This window comes from Aspergillus pseudodeflectus, assembly GCF_044049435.1.
Source record: "Aspergillus pseudodeflectus strain CBS 756.74 chromosome Unknown BJX68scaffold_95, whole genome shotgun sequence".
Taxonomy (NCBI): Eukaryota; Fungi; Ascomycota; class Eurotiomycetes; order Eurotiales; family Aspergillaceae; genus Aspergillus; species Aspergillus pseudodeflectus.
In genome coordinates, this window is record NW_027263871.1 from 38,717 (window position 1) to 61,146 (window position 22,430).

Here is a 22,430-nt window from a genome sequence, read left to right on the forward strand (position 1 = left end):
GTAATCGCAAAGGCCACATGGTCGGACGTCATTTTGTTGCAGCGCGAAGGAATTCATCGACAAGGTAAGACTTCAGGGTTAGTTTGAACAGGTTCAAAACTCCAGACAGAGATAAAAATCCCGACAAGATATATGTTGTTGGGAGGTGGCCGCGAGCTGAAGGGTCTCACAAAGCGGCTTCAGCCGCTGAAGCTGCCCGAATGAGGATTCCTCGCACGAACTATCGGATCGGAGTGTCGCCGCTAGTGAAGACTGCCCCAGCCCAACGCACTTGATAGGGCAGTCAGAGATGCGAAAATAGAACGACAAATATCTTCCGCGCTGGTGAAGCAGCCCCGACCGTTCCCATTGGCTGTGCTCGGTGGGCAGTTCGTGATGGGTACAAAACCCACTGCAAACTCCCAGCCCTGTTTCACTCAACGTGGTCCGATCTGCAACCAAAAAACGACTATGCCGGAAAAGCCAACACTCGCGGTGATTGGCCTCGGGGCCTCTGCCCTCGTGACGCTGAAAACTCTCGCCGAAAAGGGTTTCAACGTCACGGTGTTTGAGCGCAGCAGCTCGATTGGAGGGTTCTGGGGTTATGAGGATACGACCACCAAGACAACTGTGCTAAAGAGTATGTCTCAGATTCTTTTTTGCCCAGGCTTGAGTCCAATGCCAATATCGAAGTCCAGAGAATAACGCGAAAAGGACTGCTGGGATCTAAGAGTACGTAGAACAAGATGTGACACTGAGAATATCGTAACGCGACAATTCGACCGAGTCGGGATCGCGTCGGGGATAAATCATCTTTATATCGTCCCTGAGATTACAGGGATCGAGAAGTTCGGTGGGAAGGGTGTCCATTCTTAGCAGTTTAAGGAGTAAGCAACATCCCTGTTTGGTGTGTCTGGGCTGTTACTTACCCGGATTCATAGTCCCAATGATTTTGGAGGCAAGAGAGTGCTTGTCGGTTATTCATTCGATTATTCGATTATTCAATAGTCATGCTACGGAAAGTGTTGATTGAGATATGTATACCGGGTAGTAATGTTGGAACTCTGTACACTACACAGGCGCAGACAATACCGTAGCGCGCGCCCGTATGAGCTGCCTCAACCATCTATAACAAGCCCATACCATCTCGTGCGGCGCCGGCTGCGTGGCTTTCATAGACATGACAACACATCGCTCATGCATAAGGAACCAGAGCCTCCCTTGAACGTCCTCAGACACAGCCAGGCCAAGGGTTGTAACCCAGAGATTGGCATGCGGAGCGTACCAAAGCCAGGTCGCTGAGTCGGTCGTTGTGATGTGCGACTTCATCTCCTCAACCATTGCAACGAGTTGTTCTGTCCGTTGGGGTGGCAGTAGCCGGTCATCGAGGAGATATCGGAGGATGCGCAAGGAGACCTGACATGCCCGCACCATGGCGGTTTCAGGTTTGGACATGTCGGGTAGAGTTTCATGCCACGGCCATTCACCATCGAGGATGAAGCGCGCCGTCGCAAAATCGAATAGGTACTGGCCCTTCCCGTCTTCCCCGCAGTCAACTGCCAGAAGCAGTTCCCAGATATGCGCGAAGATCGCCGTCATGTGGAACTTGACCGCCGGACTCCCGCTTGTGCTTTGTCCGAGCCGGTCCAGAGTCAGTCCAGGTAGTTTACTCCATGCTGCCGGTGAGTACATGCCATCCACGACGAAGCCATCCAGCTGGTCGAAGACAACCGCCGGAAGGACCATATTCCTAATGGGTCATTGTCAGTCCACTGATCCTCCTGACTGAGACAAAATGCTTTGGAAAACGTACATCTGAATCATACGCGCTAAAAACCCATCAAACCCCAACTTCTCCAGTCCTCCCCTCATGCTGACCATGTGGAGCAACCCATGGCGATGGGCCTCCGTCGCACCGTTGTCTTTCTGCAGTGACCCGGTGATAACGAGGAGGAGGACAGAGGCGATAGTTGCATCGTCCAAGACGTTTCCTGACGATACTCGCTTGTTGACGGCCGCGATGGTCTCCGTTTGGTGGTAAAGGGTGATCGAGTTCACCACCGGGCTGCCGGCCGCTGTATCGCGCAGTGTATCTAGGTGCGCCGATGCCGCGTACAGCGTGGCGTGCATCAAGCATGGATCGACCATCGCGTGCCGGATCCACGAGGAGCGTAGGTGGTGGGCAAGGCTGTCGGTTTCGACGACCAGTGTTGAAAGGCCCATGCGCTCTTGAACTGTGACTATGTTAGATAAGCTGACGGCATTGGAATGGCGGCGGCATACATGAGTGAACAAGGGATGGAATGTACGACTTTGACTCGACTGGATAGGACAGTCTCAGGGGGACGAGGCTCAGCGAGGGTGCATCGAGAGAGAAGACGTGCTGAGAGCTCAATAGGCGGCGTCGCTGCAGCCTGTCGTAGACACAGACGGCACCGAGTCTATCGTGGATTAATACCAAACACGTTCGGACAGCGATAGTGAATGCACTGAGTACCTTGTGCACCTTGAACAGGATGGGAGTGCCTTGTCGCATTGCTTCTTCAGTCTGTTGCACCGGCGGCAGGACCCCCACTCGGATGTAGGCGGAGAAGGCTTTTCCAGGCTCAGGGAGGGATGGTACGGACTGGGGAGCCATCAGCGAGCTTCTTCTGCTGTATGTGACCCAGGTACGTACCTCGCCCTGCCCGGACCCTTATCTGTCACCGGAACAATTTTGCCATAGACACCATCGGCAGCTATTCCATACAAGCACTCCTGGTCCACTCTAGGCTCACACAGCGTCCATAGTCAGCCCTTCATCGCGCCCCAATTGTTCGGCTCAAGTTATAGGAGTACTGCAGGTGCTTACCGCCGGCACCGCGAGCAAGCGGGGAATTGTTTGTCGCATTTGCGTTTCTTGGTCTTGCACGCGAAACACGCCTCTGCGGTGTAGTGTTGAGATGGAACTGTTGGGTTGCATGGAAGCATTCTGGCGGATTCTGTAAAATGTCTATCCCCATCAGGGGCTTGGGCGAGATACTGGAGCACGCAGATGGAGTCGATTCACGATAGTCACTTCACTTGACTCTGGGAGAGAAAAGGGCCAGCACAGCCTCAAGGGGCCAAATTGTGGATCCTGCTGCAACGAGATGGGCTAGACCGATTGAGACAGCAGGCCTAACCCAGAGGAGAGAGAGAGATAGTCTAGTCTATTTTGCAGCACCAATAAAACTGCACGTCTCACCCCCGCCAATGGCTGAAGAAACATCAGTCAACTCTCGCTTGGCGGAATTCCACCCTCATCCTTGTCCCATCCACTGGTTTAGCCGACAAGTTGAATGTCTGCCGAGAATTAGCCACTGGACGTGCCAACAAAACATTTCGCAGGTAAACTCACATCGTACAACGGCTCACTGCTCACATACTGCCCGTTCTCATCAATCCTGGCACCGCCATGGCCATCCCCGTCCGCAGTCGCCCCAAGCCCAACCTTGACGAAATCATACCGCCGCACTGCCATCGCAAGCACAAGTCTCGCCTCCAGCATCGCGAGTTCCTGCCCAATGCACCCGCGGGGCCCCCGTTCAAATGGCCGCCAGGCACCCGCAGCGAACCCCTCGCTTGCGCCTTCGGTCTGCAACCAGCGCTCTGGAACCCAGGTCTCCGCGGACTCGCCGTAGACGGTCGGATCCCGCTGGATGGAGAAGTGGTTAAGGTATAGAATCGCTCCATCGACGCGCAAAGGCCCCCGTGACGTCTGTAGGTGGAACTCGGACCCAGGTTCGGCGAAGCGAGACGTTCCTGCTGGTGGATGCAGTCGGAGTGTTTCCTTGATCACGGCCGTCAGATAGACCAGTTGGCTGAGTTTGGCCTCGTTGGCAGCGATCGCATTTGCTGCCGCGCTTGGGTCGGCGTTTGGTCCTAGCACTCGATCGAGCTCGTCGCGCAGGGCTGCCAGAGCGCGAGGTGTCCGTGATAGCTCGTAAAACGCCCACTGCAATAGAACAGAGGTCGTGTCATACCCAGCAAACAGAAACGTACGGATCGAGTCCATGCTCGTCCGAATCGCCTTGGGGGTCAACGAGTCAACGCCCTCGAGCGCCAGCGACAGGACACTTCGGTCGGATGTCGCAGGCCCGTCACCGTAGGCTTTATCGCCGTGCAGCTTCTCGAATTTCTGCTGGATGATCGACTCCAATGAGGACTCGATCGTTTGTGTGATTTGCATCCGTCGTCGATACTTGCGTGGACTGAGCACCCACTCGATCTGGGGGAACGTCGGAAGGTTTGCGAGGAGTTCCATAAAGCACCGGACGACTACGTGCTGCTCCGATGCTTTTCCTTGGGTTTTCAGGTCGATGTTCAGAATCACTCGCCCTAAGCCGTGGTCAGGAAACTTCCTCCTGGTAGTTTCTCAGTATCAGTCTCTAGGTCGTACTCACCGATCACATCAAACGTAAGCAGCGTACAGCGCTCACCCAACTCAAACTCGTCGCCAGACCTGGCATTCGCATCAAGCGCTCGTAAGAAGACCTGAATCTTTTCGAGAATCGGCGGGATAAAGCTCGCCAAATGGTTCGGCGCAAAGGCCGCGTTGAACATCTTGCGCGTATCCCTCCACAGCTCACCATTATTGGTCAAGAATGAATCGCGCCCGATGACGTGTCCGATCATGTCTTGCAGTGGTGCCTTGGGGACACTGTATTTGAACTGCGGCGTTGCCTTGCTGATTTGCTCGGCGAGATCGTGCGAGTAGATGACGGCGATGGGGTAGAATGCAGGTCGTAGATCGAGAAGCACTGTCAGACTATCAGTGCAAGGGACTTCCTTCTTGGTGGGCAGCTATCAAAACGGAGTGTCCAACGTACTTAATCCAGTATCGTCTGACTGCCTTTTTATCAGACTGTGGATTGCATATTCTGCGAAAACGTCTCACGTTAGACCGACTTTTATCATCCTCTGGCATCCGTCACCCAATGAGGGCAATACGTACGAAAGTGTTTTGATGGATCTTGTCTGATCAATTGGAAAATGAGCTTGAGATGCCCCCATACGAGAGACGTAGCTGGTCCAGGGATGTGGGCATATTGAGTGAAGCGGACAAATCGTAGGCGTGCGAGACCAAATATCACAAGGCCCGAGCATACGACGACTATCGTTGCAGTTAACATAGTTCGGTCTCTGCTTTTGGTCCAACAACCGTCGAATGTTCGACGAAGAGATAGATGATCCGTTGTAGACTTGATGTCATATATACAAGGATTGGGCCAACGGCGCTAGCGGGTCAGGGGCGCCCGTGCCTGGACCAGCTCATGTTTTGCTTATTGGGGCGAGCTGAATTCCTACTGCATTTTGAATCCGATTTTTGATTCATAAGCTTTTTATATACCTTTCCTTTTCCTCCAAGCGTCCTGGCTCCTGAGGTGGGTATAGGCACGAATACAACGTTGTAGTGGCATGATGTTCGGCAAATTACTATACCGTCCTAATCTTGAGAATGCTTTTGATATGTCCACAGAAACCCTTATCGATAGTCATTTACACTACACTATATCACGCAGAAGAGATCCCAGGCTTATCGCCCACATTCTCCGCCTTGTCTCTGCTCGCCTGCCCAACCACCCACCGCGCCACATCCACCCGGTTCACCCCCATCCCCAGCTTCCCATCCCCTATATACCCCTGCACAATCTTCGCCGGTCCCTGATCCTTCAAAAAGCCGACACGGAATAACGTCCACTCCAAACCACCCGCATGCTCATCAAACGTCTTCCCCACCTCAACAAGATTCTTCCACGCGCTGTTCCCGAATAGCCAGAGCATGCCCACTAATAACCGACACACGAGGCTGAATCTGTCATTCGGATGCGACACGCTGAATGTACTTAGCGCAATAATCCGCTTGACATTCTCTTCGCGCATCAGCTCGAAAACGCGCTTGTAGAAACTGGGAAAAGGCGTGTTCTTGATCTTTGTCCCCGAGGGCCCGAGGACGGAGACGATCACGGTCGTACCCTTGATGACCTGACGGAGTTTTTCCACGTCTTCTAGTGTGCCCTCTACAGTCTGGTTGGAGTTAGCATTTAGTCTGGTATACAGAAAGGTAAGGAAGGCAGTGAGGGAGGGAGGGCTCGGTGTTCGTACTGTGATTGCAGGGTTCTCTGCGTGCTTTGGGAGTGTGCGGCGGCCGTAGATTTTGACATTCCAATTGTTACTGAGCGCTTCCTCCACGATCAACTGTCCCGTTGGACTTGAGGCGCCGAAGATGAGTATTGACTTTGCCTCTCCTTCCATTCTGGTGGAGGTTGTGATCAATCACACAGGTAGAGAGATACGGAGGAGGGTGGCGACAGTGGTGATGCCGATGGCTTTGGACTTGCGCGCGGGAGAGGAAAATGTAAGAACTAAGCTCAAAGATCAAGGTTGGTTCAAGGTGCTACGTGCATGTCGCTCGTCTTTTTATACGAAACCTCGCTGGGACTCCAGAGCTCGCTGAAAGTGACCCACTCTTGGATTCCAACAAAGGCCCCACACACACTAATTCTCCTCAACGAATCACGGAACGTCATCGCACGGGGCGAGGCGGCTAAAACCCGCTAGTTTGCGCTAAAAGAGCCGGGAGCCAAGGCCTCGACCGTGACTGCAGCTCGGGGAATTGGGGGTCTGCGCGCTGAATCTACATACAGGCTTAGGAGGCCCCAGACACCCTTGGGAGGTATGATGTCTTGTGGGACTTCGCCGGGAAATGTTACAGGTACGATCCAAAGACCACTTCCGAGGGCGGGCTTGGGAGTATCGGAGAGACAAACAATGAAGATATATACTTCGACACCTGCTGGAGACAGCCGCTTGGTACGCCGCTTAGTAAGTCTGCACAACCTCCCTTCATTAGTCTCCGTAGATTTTCTGCAAGTACCCGACGGATGTGGCGTGTATATGGCGAGTAACCAATTTGGTCATATGGCTCAAAGGGTGTACCGAAATCCAGCCGCCTTTTGCGCCTCTGTCGGCCCATTCCGTCCAGTATCAGCACCCATATCCAGCTTATGGTTCTCCCTCTGCAGGTACATCCGCGTGGCGGTCGCAGCCAGGATAGCCAGAGCAGACGCAGCTAGGTTGACGAGGAAGGCTGGAAGATATCGTGGGGATGAGCCGTACAGGTACGAACACCAGACTATTGGTGGCGTTAGAAAACAGGGTTCGGGCAGGGGTTAGATACCCGGCGGCGGGGGGAGCGGATTAGAGGGGGGTAACTCAACCATTTGGGGTATTGCACACAGCATTAATCAATGCGATGGCTGAAGCACGTTTGATTGTTGGCTGCGATAGGGATCCCGCGGCCCAGGATATCACGACAGTCGCTGCCGCGTAGAAGGAGCCGGGCATGAGCATCATGGCGACATCTAGATAAGTTCGCGCATGGTTGTTAGATCGCTATCCTCGTGCGAGGTTGCGAGGTTCGGAGACAGAAGAAAAATAGTGACTCACAGCGAGCGGCCGTATTGAGGGTCGCGACGGCGATGATATTCGCTGCGAGGCAGATTATCATGGGACACACGATGTGCCAGTAGCGCTCTTGCTTCTATGGTGAGTCAGTAATAGTGGCTCGGATTTGGTTCGTCTGTTCGAACTGGTACTTACCCTGTCCGAATGGAATCCGTTGATAACCATTGCAATGACGCATAGAATGTATGGGGGCTGTAGCCCATTGTCAGTTCCATAGCCCAACGCTTTGAGGTGGAGGCGTCTCAAACCGCAGTAAGCGCATAAGTTTCATTCCTGCCATACCCCAACGTGGCCACGACAGACGGGAAGAAGTTGCTGACGGCAGCCGCAATGTAGACCTATTCCAATGTTAGATTGTAAGCTGTAAACCGAATAAGGCATACTCACAGTGTACAAGGTAGCCATAAGTAGCCATGTCTTGATATCAGTAACAGCCATCAGAGCACCCTTCATGGCGCTGATTTCATCGGCGTTGTCCTGCTGGCCCTGGTCCTCTTCAAAGTTCCATACCAGCCATTCTTGTTCAATTTGCGTAAACCCGTGCGGTAAACTGTCGAGTTTATTGGGAAGGACGAAGGCGATGATAATTGCCAGAGCGATGGTAAGGACGCCCTCAATCAAGAACAGCTGCGAATATAGTATCAGCTGTACCGCTTGCCAGCATACCAGAGTAAACGTAGACCCACCCAGCGCCATCCTTCCATCCCACTCCTGCCATCAAGCTCCAGTATGCCAATCGCAAACAACCCACCAAAGGCATTACCAAGCTGCGAGCCAGAATACAGAATTGCTGTACGAAGCGCATATTGTTTGCGGGTGTAGAAGAGCGACATGTAGAATAGTGCACCGGGAAAGAAGACAGCTTCGATGAAACCAAGAAAAAACCGCGAAGCCATGAGACCCGCAAAGTTGTGCACGATCGCAGTGAGAGCCGATAGCAGGCCCCACAGCGCCATTGCACCGCAGATATACACGCCAGGCCATCGAATCTTCCCGACGATGATGTTTGATGGGACCTGCATCAGGACTAACAGGAGGATTAGCAGAGGCCCACAAATAACTGGTACTATTGTTGTTGCAGGTGGAACGTACTATATCCGACGAATAGAATGCTAACACATGTCTGGTACTGCACGTCGGAAATACCCAGGTCCTCCTTGATACCTGCGAGTTTCGCCGCTGCGATATTCTGACGGTCCAGGTAGTTGAAAATGTACATGATGACCATGCAGGGCATGATAAACGCGTCGAGCTTCAGCGTCGCTCGGCGACCGATCTTGGTATATTCGTCGTCTGTGAGTGCAGCCAGAGAGGCGGGCTTGCCAGGTACCCGCTGACCGGTCTTTTGCAACTGCTTCTCTTCGACATCTTCAATGTACGAAGAGTTTAGGTTCTCCTGGTCGGCCATAGTGGGAGGTCAATGCTGCCCGCTGGATAGTTGAAAAGAGGTTTCTTTTGGGATCTAGCGGTGTAGGGGGTAGAAGCAGGTAAAGGCGGCTTAAGATTCTCTCACTTGAAAGTATAGAAGTGGATAGGATAATGGGTGGGTATACCCATGAACACCGGGAGTGCGTGGGGGGTCTTATGGAGGTGAGCCTGGGGTAGTCTGGAGAAGCGTGGGGGCCTCCTGTCGCTTCAACAGGACTAGATATCGATATGAAACGATCGAACCCCCAGAATCCGTGGGGTGGACGGCCCCCAACGCCATCCCCGCATGACTCGTATGCTCGGAGAGCAGACCGATGCAGATCGTACGTGGGCTGACGGGTGAAGGGCGGGGTCCGTTGGACCGGTATTTAGGCATAATCACTTAATTCGACCCAACATTAACACCGCATAGAAGTTCCCAGAGAACTGTACTCAGCCTGTCATACAATCTACCCCTCTAAATGGCGAGCGCTTATCTGGAAAAATACTTTTCGCTGGAGGGCCGGACGGCCATGGTGACCGGCGGAACTCGGGGCATCGGGGCGGACATGGCTCTTGCTCTGGCGGAGGCCGGAGCAGATGTAGTTCTTATCCAGGTACATTGGCTTTGGCCAGGCTGTGATGGCAGAAGGCAGATTTTACATGTTCGTGTGCTAACCTGTAGCAGCGAGATAGGAGCCAACAGGCTACGAAAGAGGCGATTGAGGCAGTAGGACGGAAGGCCTCGATCTATACATGCGATCTAGCTTCACAGGCACAAGTCTCTGAGCTTACTGCAAAGGTTCTTCATGATGGACACGACATCAGTATCCTCGTCACATGCGCCGGTATACAAAGGCGTCATCCAAGCCATGTATTCCCCCAATCGGACTGGGACGAGGTAGGATCTACCTACACATTAACCAAGCGTCAATGACCGCTCTTCTAATATCAACCAGGTTTTGCAAGTGAACCTATCCACCGTCTTCACCCTTTGTCGAGACGTCGGCGCCTACATGCTCACTCGAACACCGGATGCTGCAGGGCACAGGGGAAGCATCATCAACGTGGCCAGTCTCGTTTCTTTCCAAGGCGGGCTGACGGTACCAGCGTACGCTGCGGCGAAAGGCGGAGTGGCGCAGCTCACCAAGGCGCTATCAAACGAGTGGGCTTCCAAGGGGGTGAACGTCAACGCCATCGCTCCAGGCTATGTTGCCACTGATATGAATGAGGCCTTGATCAAGGACAAGGAGCGTGCTGCTAGCATTTTAGCTCGGATTCCTGCCGGCCGATGGGGCGCGCCGGAGGATTTCAAAGGCGCGACAATATTTCTAGCTAGCAAGGCGAGCGTGTATGTATATGGGGAGATTTTGACTGTTGATGGAGGGTGGATGGGACGGTAGCGGCGATTACAAGGAGGGAATATCGGTTTCGCGTTAAGAGTATGTCGTGACCCTGAGACGGAGAGAACATTACATTTTTATTGTCTATTATCCCAAATGGTCCTGTCAATTGCGATTGCCTTCTATGCATTGACAGTGGCCCAAAACTATGTCTTTCTACCACTGCTGCAAACCTACCGTAGTGCGGCAACTGTCACGCAAGCATTTGGCTCGGGAACAGAATGCCACAGCCCGAGTTAAACACCGTGTGCATTGACCCATGGTAGACAAGTCGAGCCACTAGTAACTAGGAAAATGAGATACGGGATGATGGAGGTGTGGGGGTTCCTCTCCGCATTCCTAGCATGATGGGTGTGCTCCCACGCGGAGAAACTGCATCAAGATCGGCGCGGGGCCATTTCGGAATATCCGGGGTAAGAAGAATGATACGAATCTCGGATGTCGTCACTAGAGGCTGGGATAGATGTAGCTGGTGGAGTAACCGGAAGAAGACGGAAGTTGCCCGATGCCAACCTGCCCCGAATGATTAGGAGGATCAACCCCCACGCTTTTCCCTTTGAAGGCAGGTCGTGCATGTACTGTGTCTGCGTCAGTTGTTATATTAGTAGGCATCGTTGACTGCATATCCAGGATAAGTCCACAATCCGGTTCACAACTTCAAGCTTGCTCTTCACCTTCTTTTCATTCTGGCGTACAGATTGCAAACATGCCCAAGATCAAATCGGTCGAATACTTCCGCGTCAAGCCCCGATGGCTTATGGTAAAGATATGCGATGAGGCTGGCGGCTATGGTTGGGGTGAGGCAACATTGGAAGGACACGATATGGCCGTTGAGGGCGCATTAGATGAGATGATCATGCGACTGATCGGGCTCGAAGCGAAGTTGGTAGATTTCTGCTCCCTTCATCAGTGCTATGGGCTGACAGGTGCAGCAACATTGAAAACATATGGCAGATGTTCTGGAGACACGGGTTCTATCGCGGTGGTCCTGTCTTCATGTCGGTGCGTACTGCTTGAACTTCCCTTGTAATAGTCGACTTGCACAGACCATCTGGTTAACATAATCGACATCCAGGCCCTCTCTGGTATTGATATCGCTCTATGGGACTTGAAAGGTGAAGCCGTCTTGTTGAACATTGTTCGTCGTCTAACGCCAGGGATAGGTCGAACATTAGGCGTTCCTGTATACGAGCTTTTGGGAGGCCAGGTGCGACACAAGGTCCAGGTCTACGCGTGGATTGGTGGCGACCGGCCAAAGGATGTCGAAGTTGCAGCGTGAGTCGGTTGCATGGGAAGTAATAGAATCACGACTCGCTGACTGCCTTGTAGAAAAGCTCGTATCGCACAGGGTCTAAAATGCGTCAAGATGAACGCCACCGAGGACGTCAACTGGGTCGACTCACCACGTGTACTAGAGGCAACAGTCGAGCGCCTGAAAACCGTCAAGGCCCTGGGTCTGGATGCTGGATTAGATTTCCACGGTCGCCTGCATAAACCAATGGCAAAGCAATTAGCCAAAGCCCTCGAACCATATAAGCCGCTGTTCATCGAAGAGCCCTTGCTGTGCGAACACCCGGAAGCAATTAAGCAGCTCTCAGACCAAACAGCTATTCCAATTGCCTTTGGTGAGCGATTATACACGAGGTGGGATATTAAGCGATTTCTCGAGGATGCATCCGTCGATATCCTCCAGCCAGATATTGCACACGCGGGTGGGATCTCGGAAACGAAGAAGATTGCAAATATGGCCGAGGCATATGATGTGGCCATTGCACCTCACTGTCCCTTGGGGCCAGTAGCATTTGCTGCGTCTCTCCATGTCGCCCTATCGACGGCCAACTTCGCGATTCTGGAAATGAGCCTTGGGATGCATTATAACACTGAGGCAGGCGATATCGACTTGCTCACATACCTTAAGGATCAGAGTGTATTTGATATCGAAGACGGCTATGTGAAGGCGCCGACTGGGGCAGGGTTGGGTATTGAGATTAATGAAGATTTGGTCCGAAAAATCGCATCTGAGACACGGCCGTGGCAGTGTAAGGAGTTCTTTGGGCCTGATGGGGGTATTCGCGAGTGGTAGTCTACCCAGGTTATGCAAGGTGACAAGGGATTGAACAAAGATGTGAGAAGAATGCGTAATAGAGCGCAAGTGTGAGTGGTGAAGCTGTGTCCAGTCTCTTTGCCTCTACACTACAAATAGGGTTTGCTTTACAAGTGGCAAAACGTTTACGCCGACAGCCTCGCCTGGCGCTTGGAGCGCTAGTAGGCCAAGGCGAGGAGGGCACAATGGTAATGAGGATTTATGTTGCTGTTACCAACCATAAAGGGATAGCAAGCTGTTAGATTATCAGAGCATACTTTGGATGAGAGACAACCATAATACTGACCATTGTGTCCCTTCTCTCTGTCTCTCTGTCTTTTTTTTTTTAAAAAAAAAGGAAAGCTGCTGGCCTTCTGATCACATGCATTTTCAGCTGTCATGATGTAGACTACAGTCTCAAAGACCAATCTGCACTCATTGGGCTTCCTGGACGTCTCCCAAATGGCCTAACTTACTATAGGCTTATCTGGTACGCTGCATAGTGAACAGCATCATTATCTACCTTGTATTCAAAAGTCCGATATGATTATTGCTAGATGGAGTACTTTTACTATCTCGAAGGATTGATCTTGGAACAATCATAATCAGGGTTACATACCACACTTCAGCGTCTAAGGCTATCAGGTGCCCTTGGAACAGATAGCGAGGAACAGGCCTTCCCAGGTTTGCCCTGAGTCTAGATCATCGTGTATCGTTTTAAGGTTGCGCTGTTTATGGAGAAAGAGCTGTCTAAGGGCTAGAACAAAATAACCAACTTTACTCTCTTCGGTAAGGGTGGAATGCAACAGAGTTGAGCTTGTTATTCCTCATGAAGCTTGGTAGGAACGCTGGATTCAGCCCCAGACTTTGCATAGGCCTGACGGTGACAATTAGGTTCCACTCAAAGCAACAGCGGAGACGCACCATTCTCAATGACTCTAAGCTTATATATTGCTGACCACTGCCACGCAACTTACTTTCCTTATTCAACTTAAGACGCATTCTGATCTACAAACCCAGAAGATGTTCAACCCGAGCGACGTCTGAATCAGATCATGGGCGACGTACAGCATCAGGACGACCACTTTACCACCGTTTTGTCCTACGTATGAAAAGTATAGTGTGCGATTTGGCACTCCTTGGACAAGCTACTTCCTTCTGACATGCTTCAAATCATTTGTTATGACAGATTGGTCCAAACCATGCATTTATATTGGAGTTTCCATTTTGCCTTTCCCACATGGTGGGATACGGTAGAAGTCGTGAGTTCACTATAAATGGTCAAATCAAAATGACTAAATCACAGACCTGTAATATCAACTAGTTGTCAACAAGTGATCCGTCATTCTGAGCACAAGGCAAGTTCACTTATGTAGTCCAAGTTGAAGCCAGCGATGTCAGGGCTCGCCGGGGCTCGGGGGGAACCTTAGCGGCTAGTTTAGCGACTTGGCAATGCCCGGATCTGCCCGCCCCGGCGCCGTACGCCCCTAAGGCGCAGGCTCTAACAGGCCATGTGATCGCCAAGAGATCGTCGACCACAGGATGTGATATGTTCTATACGTCCATGTTTCTCGGACATGCAACGTACATTATCTACATTGCTGGAATTGAGAATAGGGCCAGCTCGAGTATACTTTATCCCAACAAATGGAGCAATGGGTGCCTGGCAGGCTCCGAGGACTAGTTCGCGCTAGTCACCCGGACTAACAAAATTTTTAAGGCATAAAGGGGCCCGTTCCCTACCACGATGTCCATGTCCAGTGGACGCGCTCACAATGTTTCTCGCGCGAGGCTCCAGCGCCGTCTCTTCCATAATCCTCGGAATACTTTTCCTCCTGTGGCCTGCCGCCAGTGTGGTCGCCTATGATGGCAACTGCGACTGGAATGACATCAACGAGCCGATAGGGATTGATCTGGGCTACCAATACATGTAAGCAGACCGGACCCTCGGACTCGTCAAAGACCTCTCCAAGCTAACTCGCACAATCCCAGCACCGCCTCCTACGCCAACTCAACAGCCGTCTTTACTCCGCTGGCCGTAGTGAAAAGTGCCGAATACAGCAGTCTCATCGGCCAATTATCCGCCGAGTACTACGAGGCGCGGAATCTAAAAGCCCTCTTTGGTGACCACAAGCACGGCAAAAGCATATACGGGCGGCTCAAGCTTCTCTTTAAATATTATGCGGGAGAACTTACGGCCAAGATTGCCTATATCAACCATCCCTACGTGCAGGCCACAATCAGCCAGACGCGTGCATTTTATGCGCATATCGATCGGTCTATCCATGCAGCCATATCAATAGTAACCCGGCAGAAGCCAAATGGCCACCTGACCCTCGCCGAGATGGAAGAAGTACTCATACAAGTCTTCACAAATGTCAAAGCCGCCGCACGCGCCGACACCGGAACGAACATCTCGTTCGCTGTCATCGGCATCCCAGACTCCTTCAACCAAACTGTCGCCCAACTGGTCGTCGAGGCCTCCCGCAAAGCTGGCATCGACACTGTCTCCCATCCCATCCCCCGCACATCCCTAACCCACTTCGAGAACCCCGCTGTTGGGGAAGGCGACTCCGTCCTCGTCATTCACCAGGGAATCCAGCACTGCGGGATCCGCATGTGGTACGACGGCGGTAGCCGCGCCGGAACCCGCAAGGGCTCTGGGCCCCGCCGCAGACGGGCCTCAAACGTCAGGCGTGACGCCGACGGCCGCACTCCGCCGGACCCGTATCTCCCCCTGGACCCCTGGCGCAGCCGGACGCTATACAACAGCCTTACCAAAGCGTTGATTCGGTCGAGCGAAGAGTTAGCGACGCAACTGCAGGTTGGGGCAGATCTGGAGTCTCTTGTGTCGAGGGTGGCGATGGCGAGGATGCGGCTTAAGAGGCAGGATGTTAGGGCCGCGTATATTGGGCTGGAGTCGTATTCCGCGGAGTTTCATACGACGCTTGGAACGGCGGATGAGGGTGCTGAAGACTGGGCCGAGTCGGAATCTGGGTATCTAAATGAGGAACCACTGTACTTGGACGACTGGTGGGTTTACGGCCGGAATCCTGGTGTCAATCTTACGCGGGAGATGGTTGAAGAGAAGGATCGGGCGTACGTGACGTCGTTGGCAAACTCGATTAGTGTCTTTGTGGAAGCCGCTGCAAGTATGTTGGTTTCTCATCTTCTTTCCCGACCGCCAGGGCCTCGCTCCATTTGGCATTCCTTTTCAAATTATTCTGACAGGCATACAGCTCACTCCTGGCGGCGCAACTTGGTTGACCAGGTGGCGATCCTCTCTGACTGGATGGATGGCTATCTCATCCGTCGTGCTGTCGAGCAAGCTCTTGGAGATTCCATTCCAATAATCGGCGGGTCGTTGAGTGATCTCACTCTCGCAGCAGATGGGGCAGCGAGGCTGGCGTTGATCCGGAGGCAGAACCTGCTGGAAATGCAGTGGCAGCTGGCTCATGATGAGCTGTAATGTTTGAATATTTATCATTGTTGCTATAGCGCGTGGGGAGAAATGACCCGCGTATCTGCGACTCCAAGCAGGAAGCTATTCTCGCACTGCGCGGCACATAGGGCTTGCTTGTAACTGATCGTAGATATATACACATGACAAACCTGGAGAGCCGTGGTCCGTACCTAATGGCTCAGACAGGGGGCCACTTCTCAAACTCAGCCCTCCCACCACCCCAACCCTTCATCTCCTTCACCATCTCCTCGCCCGCCTCATTAATCTTCCACGCGCCCAGCACCTCCTCAGCAACCTGAAGTCCACCATGACTAGATAACTCCAAGACAGCCTTACCGGTGTTTAGGTCTCTTTTAAACGTCAACACCTCCTTCGGCCCTCCCTCGCCAACCTCCGCCCGGAAGCAAAAGTCCAGGAGCCGCAATCGAGGCATCCGTTGCACTGCATAACCCATTGCTGTATACAGCTTATTGGCCGCATGATGTTTAATCGGTTCTCGGTCGGCGTAGTACCCTGATTCGTACTCCCAGTCCTGGTCTGGGTCGTCCTCTAGCGAGACGTCTGAGTTGTTGTACCATTTGTCTGGGTCGTGGTCGATGATCCATTCGCCTATATAAATCCCTCTGTTTCAGCCATATGGTCGCCTTGTGCGGAGTTCAAAGAACATACCGTCTGCCGTATACGGCGGAACCTCCTTAATCAAGAGCTCCTCCAATCTCGGCCAATATAGTCCGGCCGTATCAACGGCCTCAGCCTCTCCGGGCCAGAACAAAGCACCGCTAATACGGACGTACTTGAGCTTCAACCTGCACAGTCTCATACTGAGCGTCCGCAATCCGATCGACAACTCGTCGAGGCCTTGTCGACTCAAATAGTTCGCTGCATTGTGCGCCGGGTTGAAGGACATTTCGCGTTTATAGTCGATTTTGTATTTGAATACCTCGACTGAGGACGGGATATAGGGGAGGTAATCAACAAACACTATAGAATATCAGCGACTGGTCCCATTAGTACTCTCACAGTGAAATCGAAGCACACGACGTACCTTGCCGCTGGTCTGCGAGCGCCTTGGACGCCCCCCTCGGAACCCCGTCCCCCTCGCCACCATAGACGCGCTTCACATTCGGAAAGCGACTCATCAAGCCCAGAAACACCGAGGGCGACGCACCAGCGTCATCAGCGTTGTCGAATCCGAAGGCAGTGATATAAGGGATAATCGGCAAATCCTGCACTGCGGAAGCAGACAGGTGCACTTGATGCCCCATTCGCCTGCCATGCCACAACTGGTCTGCGCTTAACGTCGCCAAGTCGGCGGGAGACGGTCTTATTTTTTCGGGCAGATGGCTCCGCGAGATGAACGCGCCTCTACCCAGCCAAAGCGATAATCGCATTTCCTTCTGGGGCCTGATGGAGTTCCACGAGTGGAGCAGGTCGAATAACTCCACGAGAGACGCGTGAAAGGTCTGGTCATACCACTCCGGGAGCTCCTCGCTTTCGGAGTCGTGAGGATCTCGCCGATACCAGGCCCAGGTCAGGGAGCGGATATAACTGACTCGGTCGCGGCAGTAGTGGGGATGGCGAGAATTAGAGTCACCGGGTGATGTGTACTCTTTTAACCGGATAAAACAATCGTGCGTGTTGAGATTGATATCCTGCCAGATAATGCGCTCGATGACGGCTTGCCATGTCCGCGACAGAGTCGTGTAGGGTGCGAGTTTTGGACGCGGCCGCCGGCATTTTCGACAAGAGCAGTATTGCCCGTGCTTTAGCGGTCGAGGGGGTCCTCGTACGATGTCCACGATCTGGTGGACTAGTTCGGGCGGGAGCTTATCCATGTTATTGTAGGTACACGTCTGAAGATGGCAGCATCAGGGGCCGGCAGGTTGAGCGGGGTGCAGAATCAACAGGGAATCCGGATCAGGGGCTGATTTCCGATGTCAAATGTGTGGACTGTGGGGCCCATGGTGGAGCTGGGATTCGTTCGCTGCCAATCACTCACTCCACACTCAGCGCCATACCGACTCGGAATGAATCAGCCTCTGGGTCAATGGGAGGGGAGATTTCCCGGGCATGTATGATGATGGCCGATCTGCCCCTCCGACGATCTTTGCGTGCAGCTTTATAGTGACGGTTGCAGGAAATAACCACTGTTGGGTGATATGAATGATCTTCGATTGAAAACTCACGATATATAGGTGTGAAAGACATGAATCCACTGAGACCGGGGTGAACCTGGGCCATATGGTCTATACGGATTATACCAGGCTTCTAAAGAAAGCTTCAAGTGCCGGATATGTGCCATTCGCTTTGGGAGGAATAGTGCTAGAAGTCTAGGAAAGAACATCAAACAGCTTCATCAGGACACTCCTCTTTATCCATACTCCACCCACACGGTGAAACACAGGCACCAAGCTAACCCACTACCAAGGCCACATCCAACACGCATTTATAGCCTGACAAACACCCCCATTAGACTAAGCCGTTATCCGTGACCTGTTAGCACCACTCCTGACAGTTGCTGGTAGCATCATTGATGCACTGGCTCGTGCATCTCAAACGCTCCTCAGGGCGACCGCTACTGCACGTCAACGGGCAAGTCTTGATGAAATAGTCGTGGCACTCGGCCCAGGTTCCCCAGACGCAGGCGCGCGCCTCAACCTCGCCGCTGGGGCTTTCATTAACCGGGACTGGGCCGGCGGAGACAACCATTGCCAGAGGGAGCATGGTGAGCTGGGCGTGGTAGACGAATTAGTAGCGGTGCGGGAATGGAGCTGGGTAAACCTTGACTACTTACGAGGCTGAGGAGCCGTATTTTGATGTTCATAATGACGTTGGTACTGAGGCTTGACTTGGGGGGTTCAACTGGATGTAGAATGGCAGAGGGAAAAGTGAAGTAGGAAAGCTTTATGGCTGGCTGCAGATGCTGGCTCCAAATAAACCCCAGCGGTCTCTCCCCCTCTTAAATACTTCCCAGGACCCTTCGAATCTTGGCACAAGTGGCGCAGAATCCGTTGTCAAGCTTGGCTGTGCGTACTCGTTTGCGTATGCGTTTCCTTAGCACAGGTGGAACGACAATTAGGCCCAAAAGCTTCCCTAGTATGTCAGCAGTAGCTTGTATTCATGACATGGGCGCGTTCTAGTTCTATCCAACCTGATGAGGCATACCAAAAAGAAAAGGTATGGCGAAAATTAAGGAAAATGCCACATGTTCTATCTTAAGCCACTTCATTCGGTCACCAGTTCACAGCCCAAGCAGAAAACGACAATAGCAGCCAGGTTCGATATTCTACCCTCAAACGCTATGGTAGCATAGGTATGGAATATCCTTCTGCCCTTCGTAGGCAATCCTGCGCTTAGGGTCCGTGATCTCGCCAATATCGGGGACTACAGCCCTACGAAGCTTCTCCCAAGCCACCAGGTGGAGCGGGGGATACCAAAGCGTAGTCCTTGACGGTATAGCTGCGGTCTCGCTTTCCACTGTAACATTGTTCCGCATATTGTCTCGTAGTATTTTGGGAAGGGTATACCCTAAAATATGTCTCCCATGAAATGTACTCTGTCCCTTCCCCAACGGGGTTTGGACTCAAAATCATGTTACGCATCGGTGGATGGTAAAGGGTATGCTGGCTCATATCCATTGCGTGGCGAGGCCTGCGTGTGGAAAGTAACCGCCCGTACTGCAGGTCCGGAGCATGTGAATTTGTACTTCTATTGCTAAAATTATGAGTATCATGGGTGGCGCCATAACTGTGAGTGTTGCTTTGGGTGTTGGTCAGCTGGGATTATAGCTAGCTAGGATGTAGCAGCACGTGCAGGGCTCGGATATCATTCAACTTGGATCTTGTAGCATAATGGATCAAAGCTTCTTCTTCCTCTCGTGGACCCGTTGCCGTTTCATGATCTATCCCTAGCTTTGAAATGCCAGCAGCCACCAGGCAGGCTTCCTGTTTGCCTCCAAGCTTGCACGGATACCTTTCTCTTTCCCTGATACAACCATCCCGCCTGTGGTAGTAAAAACGTGCCTTGCGTAGACCTAGGACTACAAAACTCCGATGTCTGTATATGCCCCACTCCGTCGGCCCTAATATCAACAGTGAACCTCCCCCTTGCGGTCGAAAACCCTGTCTCAACCCTTTTCAGGTCCCCGAGCATTGGCTCCATCCGCCACCTCAAGCCCCCCTCCTCTAGTATCCTAATACCACCAACATACGTCGAAAGAAGGTACGTTGGCGCCGTCGACCACCCATGAGCGTGGCTTATCCTTGAGTTCTCCCTATAAGCCTGGTAATTCAGACTCCCATCCGTCGAATACCCTTCGACAAAGGTGGAATTCGTCATCACCTCACCGTCAAGCATGTAGCCCCACTGGAGGCGGATGAGGTCCAGCGCCGCGACAGCATTCCCGATGAGGAAATTGGCCTCACCCTCGAGGCCGCTTATAAAGGGTGAAATTGTTGTGCCTGGTGCCTCTGGGGCGGGTGCGCCGTAAGGGCCCCATCGGGACCGCAGTGCGGAAGTGATGGCCGAGGCTTGGTGGTGGTCGTATGTAAGATTTGAGAGGATGGCCCAGACATTTCCGTCTTGTGGGTGCAGGCTCGTGGTCTCGTTGTCAGTGTATAGGTTTGCCTCGGCATCCCAGAGTAACGCGTTTGCCTGCTGCTTGATTCTTTCGGCGTGGACGGTCCAGTTTGTTGTGGCTATTTCATCGTTGAGAGTGCGGGCGAGCTTCGAGCCGAGATTCAGGGTGTAGTAGAGGATTGCGTTTGCTTCAATGTTCTGTGGCTGTTGTTAGCTTCAGTCCTTCGAGATCAAACCGGGGCCACTACACATACATGACCGCCCATGCCCACTCGGAGCCAGTCCCTGTTCGAAGTAACATTCATCAACCCGGACGCATCGACATGGCTCAGGGACCACTCGATGGCTTTCTTGAACGCCGGCCACTTGGCAGCCAAATACTCCGTATCCCCTGAAAACCTCGCGTAGTGAGCGAGGGTGATTAAATTGTGCAGATGGTACGTAAAGGACACATAGCCGTGCTTTCTCCCCTGAAAGTCCCAACCGAGATAGGGCAGCATGCCGTTCCCGTGCTGGCCCACGAATAGCGACTCGATCGAGTCGCGTAGCGGCACCATGTCGTTCGTTGAGACGGCGACCGTCTGCGCTTGGATCATCAGGTCGCCGGGCCACACGAGCCGGTCTCGCTTTGCGCCATCGACGAGGCACGCGGCGTCGGATTCGCACACGGTTGTGTTGAGCGACCATGTATATGTCCCTTGTGCGGTGCGGCCGCCAAAATTCGACTCGCCAGTTGTGGGATCGATTGTGTTGAGTTGTACGGTGTACGAGCCCGCGTACCAAATCCGATTAAGCAGCTCGTCGTCGCTGTGGAAGTATCCCGTGTAATCCCTGGGATCTCGATGCGGCACGGGAGTGAAATACACGGTAACCGCGGAGAGCTGAATGCCGTCGTCTTCATGTTCCAAGTCGGCCGACAGCGTCAGGTAGCGGAACCCGCCACGGATCCTGTCCTTAGGCAGCGTGTACCGACCCTTTGGCTCCGTGACGTTTAGAAACACCTTCTCCCCACGACCACCATCCGATTGCCCGTCACTCGACTCGGTGCTGATGAACTGCGATGACTCGGAGAAGGTGATGCCGACTTTAGGGTCGGCCAGCTCTCCGACCAGACCGGCGACGTCAATTGACACGAGTCCCCCTATATTCTTCCCAAAGTCGCATGTAACAGAGCTTCGCCCATAAAGTGACGCCGTTCCACGGCCGCCATCCAGCAGTGCGTCCGCGTTTCGAACAGGCCCAATGAGACTTTTGACGGACACGGGGTGCAGGATCCTCGACTCAGGGGCGAGAATGTACCCCTGGTAGGGTATGGCTGACGCCACAGGACAACAGGCCAGTGCGCCAGCCAAGCAGATTAGACTGTGGAGATGCATCTTAACACGGCGTGGTCAGGGCATGGGAAAAACAGGAGTGAAATTGAAGAATAAGGGATGTACTAAATAGTCTTGAGACCACCCTCTGGCAGCAGCGATGAAATGAATCTCGGGCAATCAGTGCCCGAGATTTAACCGGACCCCCAGAAACCTGACCCATGTGCAATGGTTCCCCGCAAATCAGAGGTCTACCCCACGGGCAAACGGCTGCGGAGGTCGGGCCATTGCACACGCCGATCTTCGATAAATCAACCGAGCAGGGCACATTCCCCGCACGGAAAATGTTGCACTCACTGTAGGGCTGTGCCGATGGCTTCGGTGTTACCCAATGGGTCTTAATGCAATTGTTGCCCAGGTGAGAAATGGATTGAAGCAATTCTTGAGCACAAACATCTAACAACAGTGAGGGCTTGAAGAGTTTGAAGAGACCGGGGCATTGCAAGACTGCGTTACTATACTATTGCCAAAAGAAAAAATAAAAAATCTAGCATCATCAGCAAGAACTGATCATTCCGTCTCTATTGCAGGAGCTTTCAAGTACCAGCTTTTGCTAAAGCGGAACTGCGGTTCCGGTCTTGAAATAAAAAGAGATCAATCTTCTCTGACTTATTTGATTCCTTTGGCAAGCTCGCCGCGATCAATCTTCTTTGCAT

At 52.7% G+C, this 22,430-nt stretch overlaps 10 protein-coding genes across 10 annotated transcripts; 4 read left to right on the top strand and 6 right to left on the bottom strand.

The window, feature by feature from the left end:
• The first annotated feature begins 430 nt into the window (after positions 1 to 430).
• Positions 431 to 978, top strand: BJX68DRAFT_249635 (uncharacterized protein). The gene is made up of 3 exons (XM_071042149.1): positions 431 to 619; positions 673 to 866; positions 921 to 978. The coding sequence occupies exons 1-2, from the start codon at positions 451 to 453 to the stop codon at positions 717 to 719; spliced, it is 216 nt and encodes a 71-aa protein (XP_070892613.1). The 5' UTR covers positions 431 to 450; the 3' UTR covers positions 720 to 866; positions 921 to 978.
• BJX68DRAFT_249637 (uncharacterized protein) lies at positions 979 to 3,168 on the bottom strand. The gene is made up of 6 exons (XM_071042150.1): positions 2,831 to 3,168; positions 2,657 to 2,746; positions 2,477 to 2,605; positions 2,263 to 2,420; positions 1,793 to 2,213; positions 979 to 1,729 (listed from the first exon to the last, which is right to left on the bottom strand). Exons 1-6 carry the CDS (start codon positions 2,947 to 2,949, stop codon positions 1,051 to 1,053), a joined length of 1,596 nt encoding a protein of 531 aa, XP_070892614.1. The 5' UTR covers positions 2,950 to 3,168; the 3' UTR covers positions 979 to 1,050.
• A 60-nt stretch (positions 3,169 to 3,228) lies between these two features.
• On the bottom strand, positions 3,229 to 5,132 carry BJX68DRAFT_259530 (cytochrome P450; the record flags this gene model as incomplete). The annotated part of the gene is made up of 5 exons (XM_071043708.1): positions 3,229 to 3,303; positions 3,359 to 4,338; positions 4,404 to 4,760; positions 4,830 to 4,892; positions 4,955 to 5,132. The coding sequence occupies 5 exons, from the start codon at positions 5,130 to 5,132 to the stop codon at positions 3,229 to 3,231; spliced, it is 1,653 nt and encodes a 550-aa protein (XP_070892615.1).
• A 382-nt stretch (positions 5,133 to 5,514) lies between these two features.
• On the bottom strand, positions 5,515 to 6,340 carry BJX68DRAFT_280161 (NAD(P)-binding oxidoreductase; the record flags this gene model as incomplete). Its single annotated transcript, XM_071048882.1, has 2 exons — positions 6,106 to 6,340; positions 5,515 to 6,027 (listed from the first exon to the last, which is right to left on the bottom strand). The coding sequence occupies exons 1-2, from the start codon at positions 6,253 to 6,255 to the stop codon at positions 5,515 to 5,517; spliced, it is 663 nt and encodes a 220-aa protein (XP_070892616.1). The 5' UTR covers positions 6,256 to 6,340.
• Positions 6,341 to 6,926: 586 nt separating this feature from the next.
• On the bottom strand, positions 6,927 to 8,875 carry BJX68DRAFT_280163 (major facilitator superfamily domain-containing protein; the record flags this gene model as incomplete). Its single annotated transcript, XM_071048883.1, has 8 exons — positions 6,927 to 7,135; positions 7,221 to 7,364; positions 7,450 to 7,543; positions 7,603 to 7,659; positions 7,716 to 7,805; positions 7,855 to 8,094; positions 8,154 to 8,494; positions 8,560 to 8,875. 8 exons carry the CDS (start codon positions 8,873 to 8,875, stop codon positions 6,927 to 6,929), a joined length of 1,491 nt encoding a protein of 496 aa, XP_070892617.1.
• A 394-nt stretch (positions 8,876 to 9,269) lies between these two features.
• On the top strand, positions 9,270 to 10,294 carry BJX68DRAFT_249640 (uncharacterized protein). Its single transcript, XM_071042151.1, has 3 exons — positions 9,270 to 9,491; positions 9,563 to 9,775; positions 9,834 to 10,294. The coding sequence occupies exons 1-3, from the start codon at positions 9,357 to 9,359 to the stop codon at positions 10,275 to 10,277; spliced, it is 792 nt and encodes a 263-aa protein (XP_070892618.1). The 5' UTR covers positions 9,270 to 9,356; the 3' UTR covers positions 10,278 to 10,294.
• A 680-nt stretch (positions 10,295 to 10,974) lies between these two features.
• Positions 10,975 to 12,360, top strand: BJX68DRAFT_280164 (D-galactonate dehydratase; the record flags this gene model as incomplete). Its single annotated transcript, XM_071048884.1, has 5 exons — positions 10,975 to 11,159; positions 11,210 to 11,279; positions 11,353 to 11,392; positions 11,441 to 11,552; positions 11,607 to 12,360. The coding sequence occupies exons 1-5, from the start codon at positions 10,984 to 10,986 to the stop codon at positions 12,358 to 12,360; spliced, it is 1,152 nt and encodes a 383-aa protein (XP_070892619.1). The 5' UTR covers positions 10,975 to 10,983.
• A 1,775-nt stretch (positions 12,361 to 14,135) lies between these two features.
• On the top strand, positions 14,136 to 15,829 carry BJX68DRAFT_272999 (uncharacterized protein; the record flags this gene model as incomplete). Its single annotated transcript, XM_071047334.1, has 3 exons — positions 14,136 to 14,290; positions 14,353 to 15,512; positions 15,600 to 15,829. The coding sequence occupies 3 exons, from the start codon at positions 14,136 to 14,138 to the stop codon at positions 15,827 to 15,829; spliced, it is 1,545 nt and encodes a 514-aa protein (XP_070892620.1).
• Positions 15,830 to 15,915: 86 nt separating this feature from the next.
• BJX68DRAFT_220362 (uncharacterized protein) lies at positions 15,916 to 17,703 on the bottom strand. The gene is made up of 3 exons (XM_071037902.1): positions 16,869 to 17,703; positions 16,493 to 16,804; positions 15,916 to 16,432 (listed from the first exon to the last, which is right to left on the bottom strand). The coding sequence occupies exons 1-3, from the start codon at positions 17,656 to 17,658 to the stop codon at positions 16,002 to 16,004; spliced, it is 1,533 nt and encodes a 510-aa protein (XP_070892621.1). The 5' UTR covers positions 17,659 to 17,703; the 3' UTR covers positions 15,916 to 16,001.
• A 2,014-nt stretch (positions 17,704 to 19,717) lies between these two features.
• Positions 19,718 to 21,777, bottom strand: BJX68DRAFT_259536 (alpha-L-rhamnosidase A precursor; the record flags this gene model as incomplete). The annotated part of the gene is made up of 2 exons (XM_071043709.1): positions 19,718 to 20,599; positions 20,656 to 21,777. 2 exons carry the CDS (start codon positions 21,775 to 21,777, stop codon positions 19,718 to 19,720), a joined length of 2,004 nt encoding a protein of 667 aa, XP_070892622.1.
• Positions 21,778 to 22,430: the final 653 nt, after the last annotated feature.

Bases quoted from the DNA above. Each gene is read 5' to 3' on its own strand.
- BJX68DRAFT_249635 (XM_071042149.1), top strand. From the start codon at position 451: ATGCCGGAAAAGCCAACACTCGCGGTGATTGGCCTCGGGGCCTCTGCC. The intron at 620-672 runs GTATGTCTCAGA...CCAATATCGAAG, and splicing joins CAAGACAACTGTGCTAAAGA to TCCAGAGAATAACGCGAAAA.
- BJX68DRAFT_249637 (XM_071042150.1), bottom strand. From the start codon at position 2,949: ATGCTTCCATGCAACCCAACAGTTCCATCTCAACACTACACCGCAGAG. The intron at 2,421-2,476 runs GTACTCAGTGCA...AATCCACGATAG, and splicing joins TCCTGTTCAAGGTGCACAAG to ACTCGGTGCCGTCTGTGTCT. The intron at 2,214-2,262 runs GTATGCCGCCGC...ACATAGTCACAG, and splicing joins TCCATCCCTTGTTCACTCAT to TTCAAGAGCGCATGGGCCTT.
- BJX68DRAFT_249640 (XM_071042151.1), top strand. From the start codon at position 9,357: ATGGCGAGCGCTTATCTGGAAAAATACTTTTCGCTGGAGGGCCGGACG. The intron at 9,492-9,562 runs GTACATTGGCTT...AACCTGTAGCAG, and splicing joins CAGATGTAGTTCTTATCCAG to CGAGATAGGAGCCAACAGGC. The intron at 9,776-9,833 runs GTAGGATCTACC...AATATCAACCAG, and splicing joins CCCAATCGGACTGGGACGAG to GTTTTGCAAGTGAACCTATC.
- BJX68DRAFT_220362 (XM_071037902.1), bottom strand. From the start codon at position 17,658: ATGGATAAGCTCCCGCCCGAACTAGTCCACCAGATCGTGGACATCGTA. The intron at 16,805-16,868 runs GTACGTCGTGTG...GATATTCTATAG, and splicing joins GCTCGCAGACCAGCGGCAAG to TGTTTGTTGATTACCTCCCC. The intron at 16,433-16,492 runs GTATGTTCTTTG...GGATTTATATAG, and splicing joins TCCGCCGTATACGGCAGACG to GCGAATGGATCATCGACCAC.